Below are 16,519 nucleotides of genomic sequence, written 5' to 3' on the forward strand. Positions count from 1 at the left end.
GATAACGCATTAACAACAGGTTCAACCCTTTCCCGTCCCACCTGGATGTAAACTACGAAATCTAAATCGTTGCCACACTGCTAGTTTTTCTGCAAACGTGGATAGACACTAAATCTGTGACGTTCCTACGTCGATCGACCGAGTGAGGTGGCGCAGTCTTTAGCACACTAGACTCGTATTCGGGAGGACGACGGTTGAAACCCGTGTCCGGCCATTCTGATTTAGGTTCTGCGAGATTTCCCTAAATCGCTTCGGCCAAATGCCGGGATGGTTCCTTTGAAAGGGCACGGCCGACTTCCTTCCCCATTCTTTTGTAATAAGATGGGACAGATGAACTCTCTGTTTGGTCCACTCCCACCCCCAAATGAATCAGCCGTCCAGCCAAAGTCAATCATGGAGGAGGAGGAAGTTGTTTTACCCGTATGTACTTAGCAGCTTTTAGCTGTGCATGCACTCGCATCTCAGCAGTTTTGTTATAACGACTGTTGGTGGTGAGTAAGCAGCTAGTGCACGTGCAACGGCTTCAAATGCAGTCATGTACCTGTCTGTTCGGGTAGAAACAGTTCGTGATGCTGCTTTCCTCCTCCCCCCCCCCCTCCCCCCCTCCCCCCCATCGCACAACTGACATAGGGCACGACGCGGCTCGCTGCGGCACGCGCAGTGTTATTGGCGAGCAGTGTGTCCTGATGCGAGTGGGCATGAGGGCGCATCTATGCGTCGTCCTATTGGGGCTATACATTATACAGTATGTCATTACGCAACAAATTTCATAATTCTTTGAAATGGCTTACGTTCACTCCTGTAAAACATACGTCGCATTCCCTACTACAGTCATTTCAGGATCGATTTTTATTTATTTATTTATTTTTAATTTGTGGCCAAGATAGACATGAAGCCCACGCCTACTACAGTAGTACAAGTTTATATGCCAACTAGCTCTGCAGATGATGAAGAAATTGATGAAATGTATGATGAGACAAAAGAAATTATTCAGGTAGTGAATGGAAACGAAAATTTAATAGTCATGGGTGACTGGAATTCAACAGTAGGAAAAGGAAGGAAAGGAAACGTAGTAGGTGAATATGAATTAGGGCTAAGAAATGAAAGAGGAAGCCGCCCGATTGAATTTTGCACAGAGCATAACTTGATCACTGCTAACACTTGGTTGGAGAACATGTAAGAAGTATGTATACATGGAAGAACCCTGGAGATGCTAAAAGGTTTCAGATAGATTATATAATGGTAAGACAGAGATTTAGGAACCAGGTGTTAAATTGTAAGACTTTTCCAGGGGCAGGTGTTGAGTCTGATCACAATCAATTCGTTATGAACTGTAGTTTAAAACTGAATAAACTGCAAAGAGATGGGAATTTAAGGCGATGGGACCTGGATTAACTGAAAGAACCAGAGGTTGTACAGAGTTTCAGGGAGAGCAAGAGAGAACAATTGACAAGAATGGGGGAAAGAAATACGACAGAAGAAGAATGGGTAGCAAAGTAAGTAAAAATTCGAGGGCAAGTAGAAATCCGTGGGTAACAGAAGAGATATTGAATTTAATTGATGAAAGGAGAAAATACAAAGATCCCCTAAATGAAGCAGGCAAAAAGGAATACAAACGTCTCAAAAATGAGATCGACAGGAAGTGCAAAATGGCAGCTATGGCTAGAGGACAAATGTAAGGATGTAGAATCTTATATCACCAAGGGTAAGATAATTACTGCCTACAGGAAAATTAAAGAGACCTTTGGAGAAGACAGAACCACTTGCATGAATATCAAGAGCTCAGATGGAATCTCAGTTCTAAGCAAAGAAGGGAAAGCAGAAAGGTGGAAGGGATATATATAGGGTCTATCCAGGGGCGATGATCTCGACGACAATATTATGGAAATGGAAGAGGATGCAGATGAAAATGAAATGGGAGATACGATACTGCGTGAAGAGTTTGAGAGAGCATTGAAAGACCTGAGTCGAAACATGGACCCGGGGGTAGACAACATTCCATTAGAACTACTGACTCCCTTGGGAGAGCCATTCCTGACAAAACACCACCATCTGGTGAGCTAGATGTATGAGACAGCCGAAATTCCCTCAGACTTGAAGAAGAATATAATAATTCCAGTCCCAAAGAAACTAGGTGTTGACAGATGTAAAAATTACCGAACTAGCAGTTTAATAAGTCACAGCTGCAAAATACTAACACGAATTCTTTACAGACGAATGGTAACTGGTAGAAGCCGACCTCGGGGAAGATCAGTTTGGGTTCCGTAGAAATGTTGGAACACGTGAGGCAATACTGACCCCTACGACTTATCTTAGAAGCTAGATTAAGGAAAGGCAAACCTACGTTTCTAGCATCTGTAGACTTACAGAAAGCTTTTTACAATGTTGACTGGAATACTCTCTTTCAAATTCGGAAGGTGGCAGGGGTGAAACACACGGAGCGAAAGGCTATTTACAATTTGTACAGAAACCAGAAGGCAGTTATGAGTCGAGGGACATGAAGGGGAAGAAGTGGTTGGGAAGGGAGTGACACAGGGTTGTAGCCTATCCCCGATGCTGTGCAATCTGTATATTGAGCAGGCAGTAAAGGAAGCAAAAGAAAAGTTCGGAGTAGGCATTAAAATCCGTCGAGAAGAAATAAAAACATTAAGGTTTGCCGATGCCATTGTAATTCTGTCAGAGGCAGCAAAGGACTTGGAAGAGCAGTTGATCGGAATGGACAATGTCTTGCAAGGAGGGTATAAGATGAACATCAACAAAAGCAAAACGAGGATAATGGAATGTAGTCGAATTGAGTCGGGTGATGCTGAGGGAATTAGATTAGGACATGTGACACTTAAAGTAGTAAAGGAGTTTTGCTATTTGGGGAGCAAAATGTCTGATGACGGTCGATGTAGAAAGGATATATAATGTTGACTGACAATGGCAAGGAAAGCGTTTGTGAAGAAGAGAAATATATTAACATCGAGTATAGATTTAAGTATCAGGAAATCGTTTCTGAATGTATTTGTATGGAGTGTAGCCATGTATGGAAGTGAAACATGGACGATAAATAGTTTAGACAAGAAGAGAATAGAAGCTTTGGAAATGTGGTGCTACAGAAAAATGCCCAACATTCGATGTGTATATCACATAAATAATGCGGAGGTATTGGATAGAATTGGGGAGAAGAGGAGTTTGTGGCACAACTTGACTAGAAGAAGGGATCGGTTGGTAGGACGTGTTCTGAGGCATCAAGGGATCACTAATTTAGTACTGGAGGGCAGCGTGGAGGATACAAATCATAGAGGGAGACCAAGAGATGAATACACTAAGCAGATTCAGAAGGATGTAGGCTGCAGGAGGTACTGGGAGATGAAGAATCTTGCACAGGATAGAGTAGCATGGAGAGCTGCATCAAACCAGTCTCAGGACTTAAGACAACAACAATATTTTTAATTTTCTAAAGGTGCCCATGTACTTCGTAAGGGTTCAAGCTACCGCTATACTAAATACTTTCGAAATTGTTCTAATGGTTATGTCACGAAAACGTGACAGAAAGAGTTCACTTCACATTTAGATTCAAACTACTGAAGGCACTAACTACTGATAGGCATAGTTAGCAAATGAAACATTTTGATAGAGAACAAACAATGTATTTACCTTAACAGTGTTCAAAAGTCATAATATATATATAGCAGTTCATGACATCCATTCTTAGAAATGTACTGTTTCTGACGGACACACGTCCAGATCATACGCTCTCAAAAATCCGTCATCCTACTTCCCCACATCCTCCACTGCTGGCGGCTCACCTCCAACTGCGCAACGCTACGCGCTGTTAACAGCCAACTGCCCAACGCTACAATAGCCGACAACAATGCAAACCAGCCACAGACTGCACACAGCACAGTCAATGATTTTCATACAGAGCGCTACGTGGCGTTAGCAGTAAATAATTTAAACGGCCTACTTACATAGCCCCCATGCTCTCCAGAAAAAATTTTAAATATTGTTTTGGGCAGTGGCCAATGCAGATTTGAAACAAATTTTCATAATTACAATAACAAAGATATCAAATGGACACACTTATTGATAGACTGTTGGTCAACAGCAAAGATTTTCTCACAGTCCATAAAGACAGTTCTGATCGTTCATCACAGTAAAATTGCAGTGTTTTTCTCAAAGCCTGGGCAGTAAAAGAAAATGCACAAGGAAGTAGTGGATTTCCATGCAGTCTTGAAGAAGTAGTGTTGTCCTTCCAACGGAAAGACAGTGCTGATTCTTGACATGCAAACAGGTAACAGGCCACAGCAGAGCAAACCCACAGCACAGTCGAAGTTTAGAAGAATATTGGTAGGCAGGTCCTCACAGAGTAGACCCACTGTAGTGCTGGTACAGTCCTTGTGGAAATAGTAGTTTGGTGGGTCATCAAAGGTGCAGACCCATTGCAGTCCTTGTAGAGACGGCCAGCAGCCATCTGTTGCGACTGTGCTGGTGCACAATCATCATTGAAGAGTATTGCAAACAATATCGAAAGTCCATAAACCACCACTTGTGCACTCACAAAGTTTTTGGAATTGTCCTTAGAACTAGAAATGCTGCTAACCAGTCCCTTGCTGAATTAGAAACACACGTGGGAGCACTAACAGTCCTCTTTTTTCACATATTGTGTATATATTATGACCAACAGAGATTTGTGCAGTGAAATGTATGCTTTCAAGTTTCTTAATTTGATCAACTAGTGTCAATTACAATTTTATAACACAGAATAATTTTACAGATAAACAAAAAACATCATGAAAACATAATAATACAGATAACATTTGTAGTAATTCAAGCTTTAAAAGGAATAGAAATAGACATACACATCAGTGTTACAGGAATTATGACATAAGTTGCAAAGTGCCAGGGCTATCAGTGTATTTAACACTAACTTCTTCAAGAATCTACATATGTAAATGATGCTCTAAGCCCCCCCCACCCCCCTATTCTAACTCCGACTTCTGCTGTTGCACATGGATTAAAAAGATACGTGAACTGACTGTAATCGACCCTACTAGTGGAGTAGAAAAGAGTTTGGCACCTGCAATAATTTAATTTGAAAAATAAGTTAAATAAAGGAAGGTTTCATTAACGTAGTGAGAAATGATTGGTTGCTCTACCGATTAACAGAATTAAAGTTCTGTCCAAAAATTTATTAAGACTAAACAGAAAATAATAAACAAAAACATATGAAACATATACAATACATCAAATTAGCTCAATTTGGATACTCAAATAAATGCTGTGAAGGTGAAGTTGTCCCTAAACTAGATTGTGACGTTTATGTCGAAGTGGTATGTGGAGCCAATTCCTTGCAACTCAAATCTTAAGACAGACACACAGCTAACCCAACGTAAATTGCTGCTACGTTAGTGAGAACTCAGACAATGAACACCCCAGGACAGAACAAAATTAGAAAAGACAAACAGGCGCGCCCTGCTGAGCTCTGAATATCACCTAGCAAAATTGCCTGCTTTGCCAGTATTGCGGACGCACATTACCAAGTTGTCTTCTTAACTGCAAGACCACGATCTGGCGTACCAGAGGCGATGGCTGGTTGCTTCGACGTCCCGTCGTGGTGATGATAATGTCGCGAGTATAGTACGAAACAAATTATCCTGGTCTGGTTGTTCCAGACTAAAGACTTCCTAGCAATACAAATGCGCCTCTGAGGGAGACGAAGAAGGCTCTCCACACAATCACTGACGGTACAGTGATTGATTTTAACAAGCGAGGTCACACGGTAACTCCGATACAGTCAACTCTAGCTAAAACTGCTCAAGACAGACAACATAGGCCGCTTGTACGCAGAACGCTCAATTGCCAACTGTACTCGGAAAGTTACGTTGAAGTCGAAACTTCAGCAACTTCGTTAAACATTTACAATCAAATAAAAGTATATTAGACAGCCAACGGATGGGAGGCTGCCAGAGGAGCGAGAGCTCAGTCTTGTAACCTACTCCGACCGAAAGGCGAGAGCCGACTACCACAAGAGCACCCGTAAATTGAACACAGAACATTCCCGCCCCCACGACAGTGGCTGTGGTTAAACGTTCCAATCAGCAACTCCAAAACCGGCGGAAAATTTCACTCTATTGCCAAAGCACTACAATTCCACCAATGGAGTTCTTGGCGCCAATTTCTGCGCCGATTCTGTTACGTCACGGAGCTATGCCGTGAGCAAGCCAATCACAGTTACGATTTTGCAGAAAACGCGGGAATTTGCCGGCCAGGACTGCCTGGGCACACAAGTCATTCCCACGCCTCGCTGGTAGCCCGCCAGAAAGTGTTTTCGCTAAGTTTCTGCGAAGTAGCGGAACCTCTAGCCCAGCCGCTCCTTCAGGACCTTGCGGGCGCGTCTCCGCCGCTCTACTGACAATGTCGGCGTCTGGAAAGCATACACTCGACTCCCTCACACCCGTCGGCTTAACCTGTTCAAGATCAGCAGAGCCCGCCTGTCACCGAACCACCCTGGTGACGAGAGACGCTGCGTGGGAAGTCCGCGTGTGAAGGAATAGCAACTTTTCACCGCATGCAGTTACAGAGGAAAATCGAATTACTCAGAGTAAGATAGAAATATGAGAGGGGGGTTCTGCCACCTCTCATAGCCCCTACACCGTTTTAGATTGTAATAAGTGAGCGGTTGGCTCACTTAGGAGCAGGGTAGTGAGTCAATCGGCCAAGAACAATCTTGCAAACTGAATCCACATGCCGTACTCTATAAAAAAAATCACTGCAACTGAAAAATTCAGCTCATAGAGGGAGGATTATTTATGATGTAGCCAACTTCATCTTCTTAATATGGACTTCTTATACTCATATCACTCATCCATACCCAGGGAGCCCCTTCCAAACACCGATTCACACAGACATTCACGCTCTTAATATGGCTCGGGCACGTGAGCCAAATATGGAGCAGTTTATTCTTTACAATCAGAGTTGGAATGCTCCGCAATTAAATTCCCAAGATGTTACAACAATTTCAATCATTAAACTAACCTGAACTCAATCACACATGATAATATTTAAGTTAACAATCTCTTTGTGAGCTTTCAGAATCTAATTACAACCTCCAATTCATTCTGTCTCCCTGCAACAAGAATAACCTTTACAAAATGTTCCCTGAACTGATGGTCCATTCACAATGACAGTGGTGGTATCTGCTTCAGTTTATGCGGACTTCAGGCACACTGTTTGCAGACACACAACAAAAAAAAGTCAGAATACAAAAGAACACGGTGTAGAGAACAATACAGAAATTTGTAATTTGTGCGCCCTACTCTATCACTTACATAAGAATTTGCAGTGCAAATTCACAATCACATACAAGGTATAACATACATTACAAAAACAACACTAGACAAAGAAATTTAAGAAAAAAAAACAAGGCTCAAAGGGGTGTCAAGTTGTGCTTGCACATTGCACAATGTTCACGACTGTGCTGAGAATGAGGAACTAAATCACATTGTTAGAAATATTCGAAGCACTTCACAAATTCGTTAGTTTCTCTGAGGGGGTTGGTATGTTGGGTCATATGCATTGACGCACGTGGTTCCCTGTCTTGAGCATCGGAGGGGGGCTTTTGGGATGTGGCCACAGTACTGACATCACATAGTGCTAAACCTCGGGTGTTGTTGCTACGTTGTTGCAACAGCAATAGGGAGTGCTGGAGCATCTGCAGTACGCTGTTGAGATTGCAGCCAGACCCACGCATATGATAACGGCAGTACGGTAGGAAGATATAGTGATAGACTCTCATCATGTCGATTAAATGTCTCTGAGGTCTACTAGTTGGGATGCATCACTAGTCCAGATCTCTTCTCTCCTTGGACAGTACTTTATGTTTCCCAATATTGAAGTTCGACGAGGGATGATGGCTCGTGGGGTGGCTCCACAAATGTGTGAGGTCATCCAGACAGGATCGAACTAAGAGCGACGATTGCTACAACTGCTCTCTAATAGTGAGAAGAAGTTATAAATGAGACAATTCATTTGTTAGAGTTTGTGGCACGATACTGCATTGTGTATGCAGATCGGCCAATGCTAGTGAGTTGTAAAAACCCAAACAGGTGAGTATATAGCGTCCCTTTCTGCCCTGACGCACATGAGGTGCAGATTCTGACACCATACGTGATCTTCTTCGTGTATTCACGACAACGTGGTCTGCCGCAGGGAATCCCTCCAAACGGCTGCCGCGTCCGGAGAGCTAGCTGCCTGTCGCGTGTGGGTCCTGTGTCAGTGTCAACGGCCAGCCTCACTTTCGCTTGTGGCCCGGCGAGGATCCCGCCTAATCCCTCATGTATAAGGCCCGGTGACTGTCAGCTTGTAGAGAACCGGACGCTCCCGCGCCCTTCTCGTTAGGTGGCGCGCTGACGCCCCCCTTCTTGCAGGTAGCCGAAGACCTCTTGTTTTTGCTCCGGCTGGCCTCTGCATTTCCACAATACCCGTCATATGCACAATTCTGACAAAAATCTTATGCCTAACTTTTTCCCCTTCTATGTTATAATAAATTTACATAACGACACATTGATGGTCTGTCATTTCAGAAACTCTTACTTTACTTTTATAGTTATTAATCTATGGCTATCATTATAACAAAATCTTGGTGTATCTAATCTAGACATGGAAATAATTTATCTATATATATGTGTAAAGCACGAACTCCATACTGTACATGATGTGTGACAGGTAATGCTATGTATTGGATAAACAACAAAATGTGCGGGCCCGCACTAATATTGCTATTACTTATATAGATCGACAGTAGACATGCTCAGGCATTAACTACCATATGTCAACGATCTACATTCTATGTCTTTTGAATAAATTATGTTATAATGCAGGCTGAAGTTTTACTGAGCTATAAAGAACATGTAACTATTCTACTTTCGCTCGCCGGTCGTCCCTCCATCTCGGGTCTGTGATTTCGTGACCTGAAAAATAGCATCCCAACAGGCGCGTGCCAAACATTCCTACTTGTGGTAGAAAACCCCAACAATATTGATCTAGTTATTGTTAAATCCTACAGTTTAACTTATCCTAGTATCTGGTACCTTTTTTCATATTTTTATTTTTATTTATTTATCTTTTTTTACCTTATACAATACTCTTACATAATTCTTGTTATGCTGAGATGTCTCGCTGCTCGCCGCTATTGACGACAGTAATGTGCGCGGCGTACGACATGGCCTCCGAGTTCTCACTACGCCTCACTGAAACTCCAGATACTGGGTTAGCCATGGCTATACAAGACAATAAATTTATAGTTGCAACTTCTTTTTCTATCTGATGCGGTTTTCGCGGTCAAAGCACACCTTTCCAGAGGCAATGTAATATGACCAAGCCAGGACTGGTTCCTGTTGAGGATTCCGTCGCCCACCACACACCAGCTGCACCGTATGTCACGAATCTCCAAGTATAATTCCTTGCTTATTCGTCTGTGACAATCACAAGCCGCACGCTAAATCCCCAACCAGCACACTGGCATGTCAGGCTTTATGCCCGCATTTCTACCGTCTAGGGCACCATTGGAGTCAAACGCTCACAGGTTCACACCGACTTACAAGACAACGATGATGGCGCATCTCTGTAAAAACTATACTGCCCATATTCATCCTCGAAATCACGCAATATACCACAATCTTTCAGTGCACTGACGCGTGCCTGCAAGCATTGGTATGAACGTCTCACGAACTGGTTGTGGCCGCTATGGAGCATATCACCACATCCCAGAACGCTTCTAGGGGCACGTTCTTGTACGCGCCCGTTTGTGCGACATCTCCTCACTCATCATTATCCCTCAACATGGACACCAGACAGGAAAGGACAAAAACATTGGTCATGGAAAGATAGTTTCTCCTACTCCATCGACATTGGAAGTCGCGAACTTAAACAAAAAAGGATAGCAGCAGTAAATTCTTATTCGAGTCAACGCAGCGTGTTAATACTTTAGCAATCTTAATCTATTAATGCAACGATTATTGTTCCCCGAATAAAGGTTCATATATTTACCTATTCTACTATGCACACCAATTACACTACTACTATAGCAAGGTTCATGTATTTGCCCATTCTACTATGTACACCACTTACACTACTACTATTCCACGAACTCCTTTATGTGAGAGATGTGGTGGAGTCCTATGGACTTCTTTCCTTTCAGCGTCTCCAATTCATAAGCATTGTGGTGAGCTGCTCTCCTTATACGGTACGGGCCGTTGTAAACAGAAAAGAATTGTTGGCATTTCATTTTTTGTTTGTTAGAGAGTCGGAAAGACTTGACGAGCACCCTTTGTCCAATTTGGAAGTTCGTAGACGAGCTCCCCTGTCGGCACGTCTCTGCCTGACCTCTGCTGCAGCCCGTATCCTCTTGAGAGCCAAATCCACTATGGCTCGGTGCTGCGTTCGCGCCCTTGGTGGGAAGTTTACGACCTCGGTTATCAAGTCCTTAGGAATCCGATTTTTCAGTACTGTAATGGGTGCCAATTTTCTTATCCCATGGGATGCCTCATTGATCACCTCCTGGAAGTCTTTAAGGAAAACGTCCCATGTCGTGTACTGTTTGTTACAGTACAACCGGCACATGTTTCCGAGTTCCTTAATAACCCGTTCTGCATCATTCAAGCTCGGATGGTATCAAGATATGAAAATGGGATCAATTTTACATCGACGCAACGTTTCCTTCCATGTTTTTGACTTACTCTGTGGCCCGTTATCAGAAATAATTCTACTCACTTGACCAATCTGTCGTAGGAAATCCCGGTTTAGGGCTCGTCATACAGTTCGTCCTGTCGCCCTCTTCAGTGCCGTAAAGGTAACGTATTTGGACGTTAGTTCAACAAACACTAATACGTAAGTATATCCTCTTCTTGTTCTTGGCAAAGGCCCTATCAAATCTGTTGCTGCTAATTGTCTTAATTTGGTCGGTACGACTGGGTATAATGGTGCCTGCATGCTCACAATGGTGTGCTTAGCCTTTTGGCAGTCTTTACACACCGACAGTACCCTCCGAATTCGACGCTCCATGTTTCGAAAGTAACAAATGGTCCTTAGCTTGAGATTGCACTTGAGTGGTCCGAAGTGTCCATAGCTGAGGTGAGTATGCCATATAACCTTGTATATTAGGTGTTCAGAAATGCATACCTCCCGTTCAGTGTCATTGGCATAATTTCGGTAGAAAATTATGCTTTTCCACAAGAGGTAGAACTGCCTGAAGGTGGCGTGCCTTCTGTCTATCCATTTCTGTTTCAATAACACTAGGGCAGGGTCCTTGTCTTGCTCCTTCTTGATGTCCTGCATACTACAGGTAATAAAATTTTCAAAGGCTACTTTCTGCATATAGAAAAGGCAATAATGATTTTCCTCGAGATCTTCATCCATGTTGTGCTCAAATCCGATCGGTGACCGTGGTAAGACAGACAATAATGTTCGAAAAGTTGTACTGCTGCAGATATGATGCCCACCTAATGAGCCGCCTGTGATTGAGCTTTGCAGTCATCAGGAGCTCGAGTGCCTTGTGGTCTGTGTAGACCCTCGTCTTGCGACCAAACAGAAGGTATCTGAATTTTTCAAACGCCCATGCAATAGCCAGCGCCACTCACTCGGTTACTGAGTAATTCCTCTCACTCTTGGCTAGTACTCTGCTACCAAACGCAATTGTCTTCCACACCCTGTTTCCTTCATGTACATAAACACAATGACACCGAGATCTGAGTATGAACTGTCCTTTACTATACAAAGCTCTTCTGCTAAATTAGGGGGTGGGAGGATGGGTGCTTGTAATAATGCGAATTTTAATTCTTTCCATTCGGATTCGGCCGCCTCATCCCATTCCCAAGGAATCTTCTTTCATGTAAGTTGATGCAACCTAGGACTGCTCTGAGTTTTGACATGTATAAAGCTGTTGTAAAAATTAATGATCCCTAAGAACAACCCTAACTGCTTCTTTGTCATAGGAATGGGAAACTTTTCAATCGCTTTGAGCTTTTCGGGATTTGGCGCAATGCCCTCACCCTTGATGATATGTCCTAGAAATTTGACAGAGGACGTCCCAAAATTCGATTTTTCGATACTGATAGTCACTCTGTGTTCCTTGAATGTCGCAAGGAGTTCACCAAGGACCGCATTGTGCTCTCCCCAAGATTTCTCCGCGATCAGCAAATCGTCCACATAGCTGGTGACATGACGTTTCAAATGATCGCTTAGTATGCCGTCCAGACCCCGAATGAATTCGCAGACGAAATGTTCAAACCAAATGGTAGACGACGAAACCGGTAGCATCTTCCAAATGCTAAAAATGCTGTGTACTGTCTGCAATTTGGATGGAGCTCGATCTGCCAGAAACTCGATTTTAGATCAACTGATGAGAAGATTGATATTCCATGGAAGTTTTGTAAGAGTTCCTCTAATCGTTCCGGTCTGTCTGTTTCGAGTTCTATCATGGTATAGAACGAATACTACCATCTGCCTTCTCGATTGCTCTTAACGGGTTATTATAGGCTGAAGCCATAGATTCTATTATTCCTTCACTCAGCATTCGCGTAATTTCAGCTGCTACTTTCTGTCGATATGCCAAGGGGATTGGGTAGGGTGGCACACGAAACTGGTTGTGCGGACGTACACGGAATTCATATTGGAAGTTCTTTATTGATCCTGTCTTGGGAATGAAGACCACCGCATGTTCTACTAGTAATTTATGAAGTTCTTTGCGGTGGTCGCACCTTATAATCTTTATTGCTTCCACTTTTTCTCCTATTTTCTCCTTTATTTCTCCCATTACTCCGACTTCATTCTCATCCGTGTCCTCTCCCCTACCCGCAACGTCGACTTGTTCTTCTTTTCTGTCTTTCAGACACATATAGTTTATCCGTACACAATTAAACGGTAGTTGAGCTGGGATCAGCTGGTCGTCGAACTTAATGTTGACGGGATTCCCTTTCCTCAAAACCACTTCACCTCGTCCTAGATCAACTATCGCTTCATGTTCATTTAGGAAGTCCGCTCCTATTATCATGTCGATCGCCAGATTTGGGACGATCCAGAAGTTACTCTATTTTGTGTCCTTGGCAGGAGAATTCCAGTCTTGTTTGTTGGGTGACCTCCGTACATTTACCCGCTAATGCCCCTTTTATTTTGGTTCTCTTAACCGATAGGACAGGCCAGTCCATCTCCTGAGAGCATCTCTTGTATGCTGCCTCAGATATTGCTATTATGTAGCTTCCACTACGTATCATGGCATTCATACTCTTTTCACCTGTCGATACTGTGATAAGAGGCTGCCGATCCTGTCGAGGAGTTGTTTTATGTTCTTCGAGCAGGATTTCTGATAAATCTTCGAAATTTATCATCCGTAGTTGGCCACGTCCGAGATTACGTGCGAAATTCCGGCGACCTGTGTTCGCACTAGTCTGGCGTCAGTCCCTTGTTTAGCTCCCCCTCCTCTGACGTGCATTAGGATTTGCGGGCCTAGTTTCAATCTCCTGGCTCCACTGTTGTCCTTGGTTTCGCTCTCTCCAATTACGGTCGCTTTGCCGTTCGTTATTCCTCCTATCATAGATTCCTTGTCTAGATTGACCCTGCTCCTTGACGTTCTGGTTTCCGTGTCTTTGGTTTCCATAACCTTGAATAGCGTAACCTTGACTTCCTTAACCCTGGTTTCCTAACTGACCAGCGCGATTATGCGATCTGTTGTCGTCTTCCCTTCCTGGCCCGTGGTATTTGTTACTTTGCCCCTTCTTCCTGTCCTTAGTGTCTTGTTTATCAAAGTCTACTTCGAGTTCGCGCAATAGACTCTTGAATGCTTCTTTGTCAGATCCACACTTCCGGACAAGTGTCTGTTGGTACCTAACTGGCAATTTGGAAAAGCAAAATTTAATGATTTCTCCGTTGCTATATGGACTATCTAAAAATTGATTCTTCTTGAGTAAATCATCGAGAAATTTGGTTGCGCTCCTATGCCCGGACACTTCCAGTTCAGGACAAAATATTATTTCCTCTTTAATACTGTCTTGCGTTTCCTTTGACCAGTAGGTCCGCAGGAATGCACCAACAAATTCCTGATAAGTCCGACACGGCGCTGCCACACCTCGCATCTTTTCCGCGGCTTGGCCTTCGATGTGTCCACACATGAATTCTAATTTTGCCTGGGTTGGCCATGATGCCGGTAGTGAATTTGCAAACTGCATCACCCAGCTCTTGGGATGCATCGACCCTCCCTTTTCTTTGAACTTCTGGAATTTTAGTATCGACAGGAAGTGACTGTGATCAAAATCCTGTCTGATCCTCGCACTGGTGTTGTCACTCGTTTCCGATACTTGCACGTCTGCTGAGTGTCCTGTTCTAGCTTGCTGATAACTATCACAGTGCAAGTGGCACTCAGAATTCACTCTCCTAAGAGGGCTACTCGCTGTTTGTGCGTGTGCACTGTTAGTTCCGCTCTCGGTCACTGGGCTAGAGCACGGCGGGCTTTTCCTCGGAGACACAATTCTGTGTACACCATCATTGGTATCCGAACGCGCAGTGCTCGTGTGCCCGTTTTGCTCTAGTTTTGCTATCCGGCTCTCTACTTCTTCCATTCGTTTCATAGTGTTCGCAACCACGATATTACCTTGCGTTTTTAAGAACGCTAGGGATTTTGAGTTGGATTTTGTTGTACGTCGCAAGCGTCCTGCGAGTTTAGAAGTTGCTTCCGCGGCCATCATTGCCCCTATTGCTGCCGTTTTGGCCAGACCTTCAACTTTTTGTGCAGCCATTGACATTTGTTTTACTTCTCCACATTCTTTCTTTATTGTTAGTAACTCCCCTCGAATTTCTCCTGTATGTGAAATTATTGCCTGAGTGTCCTTCTTACGCTGTTCGTCAGCTTCTTCCTTCTCCTTCTTACGTTGTTTCGCGTCTTCTTCCTTCTCCATCTTACGTTGTTCGTCAGCTTCTTCCTTCTCCTTCTTACGCTGTTTCTCAGCTTCTTCCTTCTCCTTCTTTCGCTGTTCATCATCTTCTTCCTTCTCCTTCCTACGCTCTTTCTCAGCCTCTTCCTTCTCCTTCTTACGTTGTTTCGCGTCTTCTTCCTTCTCCATCTTACGTTGTTCGTCAGCTTCTTCCTTCTCCTTCTTACGCAGTTTCTCAGCTTCTTCCTTCTCCTTCTTTCGCTGCTCATCATCTTCTTCCTTCTCGTTCCTACGCTGTTTCTCAGATTCTTCCTTCTCCTTCTTTCGCTGTTCATCATCTTCTTCCTTCTCCTTCCTACGCTCTTTCTCAGCTTCTTCCTTCTCCTTCTTACGCTGTTCGTCAGCTTCTTCTTTCATTGATCGTAGGAAGCTCAGTATTGGGGTAATGTCATCTTTTTGACCCTCTTCAAACATGGGCGATGTAACTCTGGACACCTGGGCGCTAGACCTCTGACGTCACCGCGCTGGCCCCTGTCTGCTCTCGTTCGTTTGATTATAAACTTCTGCTGCCGTCTCGACCTGTATGCCTGTCTCTGTTTCATCCTCTACCTCACTATCATAATCACGGCCGCGACGTTGCTCTAAGATTGCGTCCAAATTACCGTTCTCATCAACGACCCTGTCGTCCTGTCTTGCTAAAAATGTGCCCATCTCATCTCCGAACCTATCCCCGTCAGTAAATTGCGCCTTATCCATTATGCTATCCTCTTTTGTTTTAGCTTCGCTGGATGATAGTCGTGCCTTACTTCTCGTGATCATTACTGAAAAACTAATTTATCTACAATGCACAATAAAAATAATCTACTCCATATATTTTTCCACATAGACATAAAGTTTCAAAAACGCCGTTCCAACGCTGTAATTACATGCACGTTTTGTTGTGGTACAGAAACTGCACACAAAACCGAAAAAATGTGATGTGGTGCGGACACCACATCAAAGAAACACATAAAACAATGAACAAACAAACAAATGTCTACGCTGAAAACAAAAACAGTAATCATGCACCGCTACTTAAAACTAATCACGGAACTATAAGAAAAAGAACTTGGGTATCATTAACAAATAGAGAAAAAAATTTGAAAGTTCCTACTAAGAATACTGTTTGCTTATCAGTGATTCACAGGAAAGATTGGAGGCTAAGGGTCGCCATTTTATACGAGGTGCCGGGGCTAGCAGTGCATTTAATACTAAATTCTTCTAGAATCTACATATGTAAATGATGCTCTAAGCCCCCCCTATTCTAACTCCGACTTTTGCTGTTACACATGGATTAAAAAGATACGCGAACTGACTGTAATCGACCCTGCTAGTGGAGTAGAAAAGGGTTTGGCATCTGCAATAATTTAATTTCAAAAATTAGTTAAATAAACGAAGGTTTCATTAACGTAGTGAGAAATGATAGGGTTGCTCTACCGATTAACAGAATTAAAGTTCTATCCAAAATAACAATATGATTTATTAAGACTAAACACAAAATAATAAACAAAAACACATGAAACATTTACAATACATCAAATTAGCTCAAATTGGATACTCAAATAAATGCT

The 16,519-nt window shown here is 43.2% G+C and overlaps 1 protein-coding gene across 1 annotated transcript; it reads right to left on the reverse strand.

Annotated features, from left to right (window-relative positions):
- Positions 1–9,147: 9,147 nt before the first annotated feature.
- LOC126285148 (uncharacterized) lies at positions 9,148–15,383 on the reverse strand. The gene is made up of 2 exons (XM_049984463.1): positions 14,630–15,383; positions 9,148–9,266 (listed from the first exon to the last, which is right to left on the reverse strand). Exons 1-2 carry the CDS (start codon positions 15,381–15,383, stop codon positions 9,148–9,150), a joined length of 873 nt encoding a protein of 290 aa, XP_049840420.1.
- Between the last annotated feature and the right edge of the window lie 1,136 nt (positions 15,384–16,519).

This window comes from Schistocerca gregaria, chromosome 8, assembly GCF_023897955.1.
Source record: "Schistocerca gregaria isolate iqSchGreg1 chromosome 8, iqSchGreg1.2, whole genome shotgun sequence".
Taxonomy (NCBI): Eukaryota; Metazoa; Arthropoda; class Insecta; order Orthoptera; family Acrididae; genus Schistocerca; species Schistocerca gregaria.